The sequence below is a fragment of the Episyrphus balteatus genome, chromosome 1, assembly GCF_945859705.1.
Source record: "Episyrphus balteatus chromosome 1, idEpiBalt1.1, whole genome shotgun sequence".
Classification (NCBI taxonomy): Eukaryota; Metazoa; Arthropoda; class Insecta; order Diptera; family Syrphidae; genus Episyrphus; species Episyrphus balteatus.
In genome coordinates, this window is record NC_079134.1 from 161,269,633 (window position 1) to 161,281,843 (window position 12,211).

Sequence of the window (12,211 nt, forward strand, 5' to 3'; positions counted from 1 at the left end):
CATGATCTACTTGCGACTTGAGATTCATAAAAATGAATCTGAGATTCAAAAATCTGTATCTGGGTTTTTATCAAGATTTACGCATACAAGCTCAAGCACTTTAACACACACTCTTCTGTTTGACATTTGTTTGAACATTTGTTGTTGTTTTATTTTTTTTATACGCACAGATTTCGTACACAATTACAAAACTAGATTTCATATTCTATTTGCAGTGAAAAATCTGAGATTTTTACACAAAAATCTCAAAAGCAAATAGAAAAAGACATAAGATCTTTTTCAAGGAACAAAATTTAACTGTTTAGTTGATGTTATTGTTGATCCTCAACGGACATGAACTTTAACCATCTTTGGTTTGACAATCCAAAACCGATTTGTTAATCTCCTTTCATCCCCAAACTTCTGGTTGAATTCGTTAAAATTTAAAAGAAATAAAATTTTTACAAACTCGGCAATAAATTATAATAATTACTTAATTATAACTAAGTTAATTTGAACATTTACAAGTTCATAATTGTTGATTGATTAAAACCCCCTATAAAGTAAGAGGGTTATCCAAAAATTCCGACCGACAGAACTGAATCATCGGCCGGGGGTTTATATTATAATGGGTGTCAGCATCAATGCCCTCACTAAACGTTCATTGGACATTATGCTCCCCAGAACAAGGAAGGAAGATTGCTTAACAATTTTTTACCTTATAAATATTATTGCCAAAACTAACTGTGAATTGTATGATTGTAGAAAAAACATTGCATTGCTAAGGGTAGAGAAAAAAAGCACCCCTTTTGAAAAGAAACTATCCTTTTGCAATGCTTTTTTTTTCGTGTTGAATAATAAAATCAGGATTTTTGCATATTTTTGATCTATAAACAACTCGGTGCTGGTAGATGATGATCATTGTATGTAAATTCCTAACATCGTAAATTGAAAAGTGAATATGGGCAAAGAATCTGTCCATGAACTTACTAGCTCTTATTTGAGAATACATATCAATCGGGTTATTGCATCTCAAATTTATTTTTTTTTTCTCTTTTATTTAGTTTTTAATCGGAATAGTTTGTCGGCTTCTATGGTTTTGTTGCATATTCCTACCACCAGTATGTTATTCTTCTTCTTTGAGGCAAAACGTGTGAAGAATGATGCAGGAACTCCAAACAAAAAATCGACTTAATAATCAAACAATAAAGTTCATATCAAGGAAGCTTCTTGCTTGTATTTTTTTGCTTATTCGAACGTCAACTTTTCGTGTTCAAGGAGCAATTCAGATAGATTTTTTTTTTTTTTTTTTGAAAAATCCAATTCAACCTGCTCCGAAAGTTTGGACGAACTATGCTTTGATTTGGGCAGTTGGATTTTGTTAAAAAAACAATCGGGATTTTTTCGGAAAATTGTATGGTAATCTCGCAAAATGTTGAATTTTATTCAAGTTCAATTAGAAATCGTATCTATCTACACGTTTTATACATAAGTAATCACTGATATCGTGTTTTTTTTTTCTTCACGTGACAACTTCCAACAATGGTAAGAGTAATGTCGGTTGTCCACTTGATGCTCAATGCTTTCAACGCGAAATTTAGAAATTAATTTTATGAAAGTACAATGCCACTTTTTAATCAAATCGTTCAGGAAGGATCTCATAAACTCGAGTTGAGTGAGTTGAGGGCCAAGTGGACGCCGGCATTAGTTAAAGGGTTTAAACAAGCAGATAGTCGACTTTAATTAAGTTTCAAGTCTTTTCCTTAAAATTATATGGTATGGTCCGTGGAGTTAAATAAAAGCCAAATTAATACAAATCTATCGCGCAATATCTAGATTTTTTGTTGGTTATCGTTCCTTTGTTCCCTATTTAAGATTACAGGACGGCACATCCCTGATTAAAAGCAAATGATGATAAACTTTAAATCAAAGTAGACGGTTTGAAATATAGATAAAGTTAAAAATGTTCCATGCTTGTATACTAGACTCATTTTTCAGTCATCAGTTAGGTTAGACTAGACAAATAACGTCAATATAAAAGAAAGGAACAAGATCCCTCTGAGGTTAAACTGACTATTAAAAAATTAGCTCTGAATGAACTTACATCTTAAACATGTCTTAATCTGAAATAATTTTTTTTTTGTAGAATTAATCACAGATGACGTCAAACCATTAGCAGCAAAATCAGCACCTCCACCACCAGTGATTTCCAACGAACCAACATCAACTACCAACAGTGAAACCGTAAGTTTTTTCTTTTTTATTATTTTCCCTCATAAAATGATTTTTTTTAAACACAATTTGTTTTTCTTTATAAAGGTGGATCTTACATTAAGTGATTCAGATGATGATATGCCATTGGCTAAAAGAAAGACAGCTACATCTAAAAATGCAGCCGCTTCAGCTGCCGCCGTATCTACAAGTAATGGACAGAGGTCAGCAACGGCACAATCCAAAGGCGGTACGTCCTATAAAAATGCGTATTAAGTGTTTTATTATTATAATTTTTTTTATTTATTTAAGTTTGCATCATATCTATTTTTTTTTTAATTTCATATTAATTTCCATTAGAAGTTTGTAGTTAGTTTATATATGGTTTTTTTTTTTTAGATATATATTTTATCATTTAGTTTGGATTATTTTTTTTTTAAGTGAAAGCCCAAGAATTTTAGTTTTTAATGCAAAAAGTGAAAAAGGCAAGACAAATGAAGAAAATCATATCTATTTTTTTTAAGGATTTATGATAGCACCCTTCATATTCTTCTATCCACAATTCTTGTATAAATTGCTTGTTATTTTAAGATTTTTTTAAACAGGCAATGAAATTGAAACTCGTTTACAATGCCCAAATAGAGAACGTTGAATACGGTAGAATTGTACAAATCTTTGCGTATCAATATTGATATTGATATTCTGAAATATTTGAATTAGTAGATACCCATACTTTATGATTTTAAACTTAAATTGATATAAGTTTCATTGCATTGAATGTTTTTTAACCCTTTCATCAAAAAATTGTTAAAAATTAAACATTCATTGAATTGAAGTGTTTTAAGTGCAGAACCTCGCAAAAATCAGTAATATTTCATTGTTTTTTTTTTTTTTTTTTTTAATGCATGAACTTAATTAAGGTTTTCTAATAGATCCCCAAAACATTATGTTTCACAAAACTGATAATATAATAATTCTACTTCATTTCATTGTAATTCAATTTAGCTTAAACAAAAAAATATAAAAAAAAATCATCATTGTTTAACTGACTTTATACAATTGTGTAAATGTATGTCTTATGGACAAGTAATGACCTTAAGACAAATGCAAACATTTTGTATTGCCTTCTGAACAATAACAGAGTTATAAGAATCTAAATATTTATTTACTAAAAACGAAGAACAAGTTTAAAGAAGTATTGGGATCTTGTGGACAAAGTGCGTTAAAATCAATGACAAACATCAAAATAAGAGGTTAATACGAGTAAATTGAAACGAAGAATATTTTACAAAAATCGTGTGTGGTGATTTTGAGATGTATTTTCCAGAAAATGCGTTAAGGGAATATTGTCGGCCTGATAAGCAGAACTCGAAACTAATAAATTTCATGTCATCTGAAAAGAATTGAATTCTTTAAAATGTGTCTTATAAACCGATTATATGCCATCTTCATTTCTTTTCCATTTCTTTAGTTTACAAATTATTCCATGCTTCCATACAATTATCAAAGGCATTTTTTTGTTCTCATTTTGTTTCGAACAATTTTTTCACATCTTCGTATGAATTAAAGGGATGCAAGTAAGTGACTTATTTTTTGCGCTTGCCTACATACTTTGTATTGCGAAAGGCACTGTTCTTTAAAAGCTTTCATGCAAACTATTGCTAATAAGTTGAACCGTATTTAATGTCTCAGCGTTTTTAGCGTGCTTCTTGAAACGCGAATAGTTTTGAGATTTCTTCTTTTCGTTCTCGATGTATTGGAAGATCTTAGAAACGTTCTAGTAGTTTGATGAGTTTTTATATGAATTCAATGCTGTAAAAGCACTTTGGTAAGAGCGATGGTATATGAATTCAGAGGTCTGGGTTCGAATCCTAACTTCCAGTACCTATACATTTTTTTTCATGATAAAGTGAATCTCTGTTCAGACTCGGCGGTAAATTTGAAAATTTATTTTTAATGCTGTCGAGTCACCTGTTATTTTGTATACAATTCTATTTCAATTTGAATACAAAATTATTTCAGTCAAATATTCATTTTAATTTCAATCAAGAGATTTTTCGTTTTATCTTTTTTTCTTTCAAAAATATACTTTCGGCCCGAAATCTTTAAATTTATTCTGAACATTTTTTTTATCGCGAAAAATATGGACACATTTGGAAATATATTAAAGACCATTATCATTGTTGGAAGTGGAATTTACATGCACTCAAACCGCATCAGTATTATCGATCTTAAGCAAACAAATTTACCAAATCTTAAACCAAATTATGCTTCAACAATGTTTGTCTTTTCGACGCTCTGCGTTTTTTCAAAATTGCGAACTTTTTGGTGGCCCGAAAATCTCAAGAAACCAACAAGATTATTTTCATTCTTTATTGATTTGAGTTTGTCATTGTATGGAACTGATTTTCTAGTTCGACAATTATGGATTCCTATGGTTGAATTTTTGCATTACTTTTGCTTATTGGTTGAACGATATATTTTGATGGCAAATGAAAAGTTTTTATCAAAAAATGCATCAGTTATAGCAAATTGGATAACAACAGATGGATATTTTTGTGGTCGTTTTATGTTGGCATTGTTTGCTTTCTTCTTTATGATTCAAGTTACTGGAATTGGTGAGATATTTAAAAAAGATACGTCATCAACAAAGAATTTAACAACATTCAGTTTGATGGATGATTTTAATATAAATGATGTGTTGATGGAAAATGTTGTTGACAATGATAAAAGAAGACAAGAAAAACCAAGTTCAAGTAAGAAGAGTAATAATACCAAAAGAATAAAATCTGCGAGAGGAAAAATTTCATTAAATTCAAAGACAATAAATGAATATCATTGTTGAAAAGAGAAAAATAAATAAATTTTCCAAATTGTTTTTTTTTTTTTTCAAATTTAAGTGTTTTAATATGAGTTCAGGCATACCAGGCAGTGTGACAGGTTGTAAATAAGATTTACGTGAGCGTCCGCAAGTTAATGCTTACCTCACGATGGACTTGACCACATTCAGGGTCAATTCAGGCCTTGAACGCCTTGACATAAAAAGCTGCTAGAAAAATCGTAATATGAAACCGCATGTCCTCACTCCTTTTTTGAGGAGGGAGGCCACGTTTGCAACGTGGAGGTCAGTTAGCACCATCTGGAGGGAGTCTGAAAGTTTTCAAGTACAAAAAGCCACGTATTCTAGAAGCAACACGCCTTTCTTAATGTACAATTTGTTTTTCTGAAGAATCAATTCTAGCTTGCAGAGCCAATGATATTCTTGTAGTTTAAGTAAACGAATTTGATGATAGGGTAACGTTTACTTTTAACATTGATGTCCAGGTTTTAACAACTTGCATTATTCTATTTTGTTGGATGTTTTTTGTGATTTATCACGACCCCATTCAAATAAATCTGAAATTGAAAACATGTTTTGAAATTTACTTTGCACATTATCGATGTAATGGCTTAATAATTTCCATGACTTCAATTCACTTAGCTGGACCATTTTAAGCGCAGTCTGTCTTAAGTCGATCTGAAAGCAAAGGCAATAGTTACAGGGTTGTAAGATGAGGAAGATTTAGGGATCCTAACAATAAAACTTTATTTACTCAAACAAATGCCGTATTGGAAATACACTTTTCGGTTTCGGTGAAAGCGATTTCTAACTCAGCGTTTAAAAAGATTTATAGTGCTTTTTGAGAAACAATATCCATACATCATGGAATTAGAAACTGATCCAGAAACACCCCATTCGAGCGAATTAGCATGAAAATTGCTTACTAAGCAACCGCTGCAAATGTAACCATAATCCTATGAAAAAAAGAAGGGATAATTTGTATACAGCTAAAACTTAAGCTTCAGCCTCGTAAATGGTTATTACGAATTTTTATAGTTTCTAAACTTGGCGAAGCACTCACCTTAAAAATAAGAACCCTCAGATCCATTTTTTTTGTTGACAAAGTTTATTAAATGTTTGATATTCGATTCCGAAAGTATTCTGAGGAGAGCAAAGGTTGAAATACATTTGCACCACCAAAAGTTTCAAACAACGAATTGTTTGGGTCTCTCGTATTACTTTTTAGAACTCCTTAACTATTTAACCACAAAATATACAATAATAGTGCACTTACAGATAATGGATGTACAAATAAGCAAAAGGACAGCAACAAAATAGAAAAGCTTGCTTTAAGAAAGTGCTATGGGAAAGTCCTAGCTTCGCCGAATGTTCTACTATTGTACTCATGGAATCAATGAAGATTGCAACGATCTTGGCCATCTCTTGTCTGGATTTGATTTATCTACGTTTTCATGCTGTTCCTAGATTAAAAATTTCTTGCCAACATAACTCTAAACAAAATATTTGAGGAGTGACTTTTCAAGAGGCGATAAAAACAATTTTTGTCATTTCTCAGAAAATGGGGAAAAAAAGGAAAAGCAAAACTGTGATTTTTCACAATACAGTTTTATTTGATTTTCAGAGCCCGATTTGTTGGGGAACGAAATACTTAGTTTTTAAAAATGAAAAGTGATCAAAATGGGATTGCCTTTTGAAAAGTCACTTACCATTTGGTTTGTTGTAACTGAAATATGAATTGCAACTCTTTGTTAATTCTTCCGACTATTCGTTTATTCCAAAAGTTGCTATGAGCCAGATCCTAGTTCATAGAATAGAGTGATCCTATGACTAGATTTGAAGGTTTTATATCAGCTCGGCAATGCTGAAAAAAAACCACATAGTTTTCATTTAATCAATTAGCCCTTTTCGGAATACTTTCTCATATTAGTTTTTTTTCAAGTAATACTCGTTATTAATTTTTATTTAAAATCCAAACAGGCCAGACAATAATAAATGATGTAGTTATAAAATAGACTGTAACGTCCGTCATTAGATTGAAAGTAATTAAAGTCCAACGTCTCGTGTACTAGTAAAGTGAACTTGTCTCTTAGTTTTAAATGTTTCTGTCTCAACGAGGATGCTAACTTCTTGTTTTTATTTTCATTTCATTTTCCCTGACTAGCAGAAGACTTCAAACTATTGAGATCATTTTTAAATAAAAAATGATTTATAACTTCAAAGCTCTCTGGTAACAGAAAAATTAACAACTACAAGAATTTAGTAACACAAAAAAAAATCGTGCCCCAAATTGACAAGAAATTCCATTTTGAGTTTAAAAAATATAATATTGTGAATTTTATGCGATTTTAAAATAAATTCCTTTACACTTTCTTTTGGAAGATCTATAAAAAATAATTTACCCATTGTCCTTAAAGAAATAATTTCTTGTTAACCTTTTGTGGTCCCGAGTCCCAATGTGTGTCTTTGTAAAAAGTTGTTTGTTTGTTTCTGTATAGCGTGTTCTAGTCTAGCCTATATACCAACCAACAACAATTTCAATTTTTTACTTCTTGAAACCTCTCTCTTCCTCGCAGTGGTCCTACGACGAGCCATTATTAATTTAAACAGAATAGACTCTAAACTCGATATGCTTGCAAAATCAATTGGTGTACTCGAAAGAGCAAGAAAACAACAAAAAACCTTAATTGTAAAAGGAATTAATTAATTTGAAAAACAAACTATTTAGGTGCCTTGGCATAACATTTGTATATTAATTTTTTTTTGTTGTTTTTTTATTTAAATTTATTTATTTTTTTGTTTGTTTTTCTCCATTTTGTTAAAATTAATTTATTTATTTCTTCTTCTTTTTTTTCTTTGAGAATGTTTCTTCTTATTATTTTTTTTTTGTAATAATTCGCATGTAGTTATGAGATTAAATTAAAATTTTTAGAATCGAATAAAATTTACAATTAAATTTATACAAATTTCCTCTTGTTTCGGCTGTTATTTTCTTGGTCAAAATAACAAAATTAAAAAAAAAAACAATTTTTTTTAAAAACACACACAACTTTAGTGGATGATAATAAAGTGGAAGAATGTGAAGAGGGTGTACAATTCATGGAGCATGATTCAGCTAGTAATAATTAGTATTAATTATATATATAAATTAAGCAAATTTTTTTTCTTCGTTTTTTTAAAATCCTCTTTCTAAAAATCTATAAATATTTTGTTGTTGTCTTTTAGAGAAGAAAAAGAAAGAACAATGAACGACAAAATAAGCGTTTTTATATTTTTAAGTATATAATTTTAAATCACAGAAATGTGCGAAAGGAATCAGAGAAGGTTTTTTTACTTCTATTAAGTTTTATTTTTCTATCCACCAAAAATTACAAAGTGTATTTTAATTTAAACAAATTAATGAAAACGAAAAAAAAAAAACAAAACAGAAAATAATTCCCAAATGAAATCTCATTCGAAAATATTTTTTAATTAACAAAATGAAAATAGATCAATTGTTTATTCTTTCCTTTGAAATTATTTATTATACCATAATGTTCCTCGAAAATAGATTAAAAAGCAAAAAAAAAAAAAAACCAACAACTGTAAATAGTTCATTACTTTTTTTTCCATAAAACTTATGTTTTTTTTATTTTTTTTGTAAGGATTTAAACTGTAATGAAATCATTTCTGTAACTGCATATACAAGTATTGAAAAAAAAAAATTGAATATTTTGTGTAAGAGAAGCTTGTATTGCAATTATATAAAGATAAAAAGAAAAAACATTTATACTAAGTAGCGATTATATTTAAATTAAATTAAAAAAAAATATATATATACATATTTTATATGTTTTTTGTGTAAATAGTTTTTGTTTTTGAAAAAGCGCATTGAATAAAATAAAATTAATTAATAAATAAATAATTAATTAAAAAAAAAAGAAATAATAATTTTACCTTAAACAAAAAAAAAATTGTTGTTTTATTTATTTTTGATGAAGAGAAGGAGTGAGGAAAAAATAGAGAGACACACACTACTGAAATGGTTTCTTACAGTTTAATTTGATACAAATTATTAAATTACATAATATTATTGTTAACTTTATTCATTGAATAATCTAAATTTTTGTTTTATTTGTTTTTTCTTCTATAAAAAAAGGAATTAATTATGGTTATTTACAAAAAAAAAGAAGAAATTAAGAATTAAAAAGAAAGATTTAACAATATTGTTTTATATTTATTTTGATAATTGAGTATTTAATTTTTGAAATTGAAAGAATCCATTTTCATGTGGTGTCCTACAAGGACTTTTGTCTCTTTTTGTAAGATAATATGTGTAACGTACAGTGACAAGCAAAAGTGGTAAAATGTTTTGCCTTCTTTTTGAAAAAGTTGTTTAAACTTAGTGTTGTTTACATAAAAGAAATCGTTTTAATTTTTTTTAGTTTTTCTATACTATACCACCATTTGTTTTCCTCATTTAAATTTGAAAAAAATTCTCCATTGTACAAAAATGGCCAGTGTCAAATTTGTTGTTTGGACTTGAGCTTTTCATTTTGCCAACATGAAAATAATAAATTAATTTTCGAACATAATTTGTGAATGATTTGACAGATTTTAGTGAAAAAAATTGCTTTTTCTAATCCGGAATTAAAAAATAAAAGAATATCGTTTTTTATTATTAATGGATGAAATACAGCGAATACAACGATACAAAAGGCGAAGTTCAAGAGATAATTCAAATCCATTATAACTGATAGAAAAAAAATGATTTTATCTTTTTCTTCTACAGATTCCATCGCTGTTATAGAGTAAGCAAACAATTGTTTAAACATTTTTGCTTGATATGCTATCTGATCTCATACCTCAAACCAAGAAACCAATATAGCCATTCATCCTTTAGTCAAGCTAAGCGCATGGATGCAAAACATCATGGTTATCAATATTTATCACCTACTTTTTTTGCATTCAGAAATAGATTTTGTTGGTGGGCCCAAACTGTAAAGTTCTTTTTCTACTTCTTTTCAAGATTTTTGCTATACATCTTCTTCAAATTGATTTGTTGTGAAACCATCAATATCTGTTACATTGTTTGTTCCGCTTTCAATTCCGACAACTAAATAACGGTGAAATATTCACACAGAAAAAGATTTTCCATAAACAAAGAGATAGCTATTGAATTTTTTTTCCCAATTTCGAAAAGTTCTGGATACCAATTTTTCGAATATGGGAAAAAATCCATGGGAAAAAAAGTTCCCGATAAATCCAAATGTCTAAAATTTCTGATTTCCGACGCGTTATTTGAACATTTTATAGAATTTGGTTGGGTTTTCATCTAGTTAAAAAAAAAAACGATATCAGACAACACGTATGTACACTGAAAAAAAAATTTGATAATAACAGCTATCAAATTAACATTTTTCAGTGACAAAAGTCGTCCAATAATTAAAATATCAATTTTGATTTATTTTATCATTATCATTTTGACATTTTTTAATTTCAGGTGGGATAGTGAAAATTTCACTTTTACAATCAAAATATCATTTTGACATTTTTTTAAGTTTAAGTGGATAGTGAAAATTTCACTTTGACAATTAAAAATCAATGTTGACTAAATTTTACCTTTTAGTTTATTATAAACCTATTTCTTTCCTTTTCTTTTTTATTATTTTTATTATTTTAAGAATTTTCTTTCTTTTTTCAAAACATTACTGAAAGGGAATATTCTTTACAAAATAGTGATGATATTATTTTTACTTGCTCTATAGGGCAAGTATTGGTTTCGTGTTTTAATTTTGAGGTTTTAATCAAAACCAACATTACGATGATGGAGAATTCCGAAAAAGTGGGTCCCGCAATTCCGTCCGTGCATCTGTGCGTCCATCTCTACACATTTCCACAGCCTAAACGGGTGGATGGATTTTCTTCAAATTTGGTACAGATGATTTTTATGGAATTCTGAAAGTTGTTTTTTTTTTGGTTTTTTTATATCTCGTTTAGAACGTATACCTCCCAAACGAAAAAATACGATATTACGAATTTCTCGAAAACGGCTCTAACGATTTTGATTAAACTTTGTATATGTAATATTTAAAGCAGTGGCAATAAAACTGCATTTTTATTTTTTCTCAAAAAAGTCAAATAACAAAAAAAAATTTTCAGTTAACAAAATTTTGCCCTAAATGTCGGCTCTTCCCCAATATCAATTTTTTTAAAATTTAGATCCAGCTTTTAAAATCTACAAGTAGACTAACATAAAAGTGCTTTGAACTGCAAGAGCAAGTACGTGCGACCCCAGTCGTGCATTTTATTTCTATTATAGGTGATATAATTGTTTTGTTATTTTCTCCCAAACTATGTGAAGTAAAATCTTAGTGCCGATCAAATTTTCTCAGTAAATCATACATTTTACTTCGAAATACAAAATGTACTTTTGATTTTTTTCATTTTTATATGCAAATTGCGGTATTAGATTTAGGGCGTTTTTATTCATTTTTATTATTAGTTGGTCAAATTGCTGTTTCAAAAATATCCTTGGGAAATTTGTGACGTTTAATGAAAATGCCTTCAATTTCCAATGTAATTTTGAACGTTTTGTTATTCTAAATGAAATTTCTGACTTTCTTTTTTTTTTATTCATGATTTCAGAGGGTGGAACATTTTTAACGGTTGCATTACTGCCGTTTGAGAACAATATTTTCTTTTAGCTGTGCCTATTTGCAACGGGAATAAAATACATAATGATTCCCGAAAAACAGGAACCCAAAGAAAGCACGAGGCAAACCTGTTTTTTTTTTCATAGAAAAAATCCACTAGAAAATAAACATACATTTTTGAAACACACATTTTTTATTAGCATTTATAAACAACGATGTTCTCGAGCTTGGCGTCGCAGAATATTATTTTTATTCTTTTAATACTCAAAAAATCTTGAGACATCTTTATTTTTTTAACAATCATGACCAATTTTCCAAAAGAATTAATTTTTGTATGACAATATTATATCTTCTATATTTCCTAATAATAATTTAAACAAGCTTTTGAGTTTTGACACAAAAATAAAAATAAAAATCTGACATTTAGAACTAGAATCTCAAGTTTGCTTGGCAAACTTCTCATATTTTCGGGAGTTGAAAAAATCTAAAGTTAATAAACTCTAGATTTGAAAATTGACAGTTGAAATCGTAAACTTTCAGTAAATGA

The 12,211-nt window shown here is 28.7% G+C and overlaps 1 protein-coding gene and 1 non-coding gene across 17 annotated transcripts in view; one reads left to right on the forward strand and one right to left on the reverse strand.

Annotated features, from left to right (window-relative positions):
* LOC129921308 (E3 SUMO-protein ligase PIAS2) overlaps positions 1-12,211 on the forward strand; it is a 52,079-nt gene that overhangs the window by 13,904 nt on the left and 25,964 nt on the right. For 12 of the 16 annotated variants that reach the window (XM_056003081.1, XM_056003079.1, XM_056003088.1 and 9 more), the window contains 2 exons: positions 2,126-2,223; positions 2,299-2,440. In XM_056003081.1, the coding sequence (XP_055859056.1) occupies positions 2,126-2,223; positions 2,299-2,440 (240 nt within the window). Of the gene's footprint in view, positions 1-2,125; positions 2,224-2,298; positions 2,441-7,196; positions 8,061-8,084; positions 8,224-8,254; positions 8,424-12,211 lie in introns of those variants that run through there. The other 4 variants (XM_056003093.1, XM_056003091.1, XM_056003090.1 and 1 more) reach the window with 4 other exon arrangements.
* On the reverse strand, positions 552-675 carry LOC129907938 (U4atac minor spliceosomal RNA). Its single transcript, XR_008771223.1, has one exon. It is a non-coding gene; the product is annotated as a U4atac minor spliceosomal RNA (small nuclear RNA).